This window comes from Sinocyclocheilus grahami, unplaced genomic scaffold, assembly GCF_001515645.1.
Source record: "Sinocyclocheilus grahami isolate Dianchi unplaced genomic scaffold, SAMN03320097.WGS_v1.1 scaffold219.1, whole genome shotgun sequence".
NCBI lineage: Eukaryota > Metazoa > Chordata > Actinopteri > Cypriniformes > Cyprinidae > Sinocyclocheilus > Sinocyclocheilus grahami.
Genome location: NW_015505398.1, coordinates 1,707,333 through 1,708,783, shown reverse-complemented (window position 1 = coordinate 1,708,783; position 1,451 = coordinate 1,707,333). Strand labels below are relative to the sequence as shown.

General features: G+C 40.4%; 1 protein-coding gene across 1 annotated transcript in view; it reads right to left on the bottom strand.

Annotated features, from left to right (window-relative positions):
- The window catches only part of LOC107596499 (cingulin-like protein 1), a 28,974-nt gene that overhangs the window by 27,071 nt on the left and 452 nt on the right, over positions 1-1,451 (bottom strand). The window contains exons 2-3 of the mRNA XM_016287246.1: positions 773-1,447; positions 581-675 (exon numbers count right to left, since the gene is read on the bottom strand). Coding sequence (XP_016142732.1) covers positions 581-675; positions 773-1,447 — 770 coding nt within the window. The remainder of the gene's footprint in view (positions 1-580; positions 676-772; positions 1,448-1,451) is intronic.

The window sequence follows — 1,451 nt, the reverse complement described above, 5'->3', positions numbered from 1 at the left end:
CCTTAAATTCCAAAGAAAAATCTCACTTCTCAGAAAAAGAGTGAACACTATCGAGTAGGAAACAACCATAGAGCAATAAGGACACAATTGTCGCGGTTTTAATTTGTCAAAAACTTTAGTGTGCCAGATTAAAGTCAAGTGGTGAAACCAACATGTAGCAGAAAAAAAATATTAAAGGAAATGAAATCTTATAGAGGAGCCCTGCAGACCTTCATGACTCTTTGTTAAGGCCAATAATAATAGGATAAATAAATAAAATGTCAATACTCCAATAAAATGACAACACTCCTAAAAATCTAAAAAACCCTCAATAATAATAATAATAATAATTAAGAAATGTTTTTAAAAGTTATTATAAACATGCATGCATTAAATCGAAACTTCTTTAGAATATGGTATGCATATATTATATTTTAGATTTTTAAAAGGGTTTTCCCCTTTCTTTATCATGGACTCTCATTTGCCAATGACCAATTAATAAATATTTTAAGTTAATGTTTTTCTTTAATGTTTTTGGGAAAAAAAACTATTTAGAATTTGTTGATATTATGTTTAACAAAACAATGAAAAGTGCACCCACCCATCTTTGAAGTAACTGAATAATATCTGCTTGGCAGTCTCTTCATTTGTTTGTTGTGAAAGCTCTTCTTGACCTTTCAGAAGATCAGGCGTCACCTGGGCAAATAATGTATACATGCATAAAACAAATTACTGGTCACCCCATAATGGTGGGAATATGTCAGAATAGCAAAGCGGAAGACCTCATTCTTACCTGAGTATCCATTTCAGTGCTTGATGTTTTATCATTGACAGCGGGACGAGAAATTGATCCCATTTTCACACTTGACAGGCACTTCATACCCTGTGATGGTTTGGCCTCTTCATTTTTATTCTCTACAGGTGCTACAGAGGGACGACTCTGGGGATTCTTGTACCCTAAAATAGCAGCTGAAGAGTTGTAGACTGTGCCCTGAGGAGAGCCTGGAGCACTTTTAACTTGTGTTGTGCTTCTTAGGTTTATCCTGGGTCCGACAGTGGAAGTTGGCGACATGGGGGAGGTCTTTACTCCAGCGGCCTTCTGCAGGAGCAGTGATGGGCGAAGGAGATGCTCTGTAGACCTGCCTCGATTCCGACTAACTTCATCCAAGTAGTCAGATTCACCCCCAAGACCGAATGGCAAGGCGCTATCGACACTACGGGAACGCTTGCGGTCTTCTGGGTTAAGTCGATTCCTCCGCCCTGACCGACCCCTACGTTGTTGAGTCTCTTTGCTGTCAAACTTCTTGATGAGCTCATCCACACCTGGAATTGAACCCGTATCAATGTCACGCCCTGTGCCAGGCAGGAACGGGATGTAGCGCCGGTTCTCATGGCGGTTGATGGTCTCTGCATAAAGCTGGTCCAACTGGTCTTCCTTGGTTGGTGTGGTGGAGCCCAGAGAGGAGTTTTGG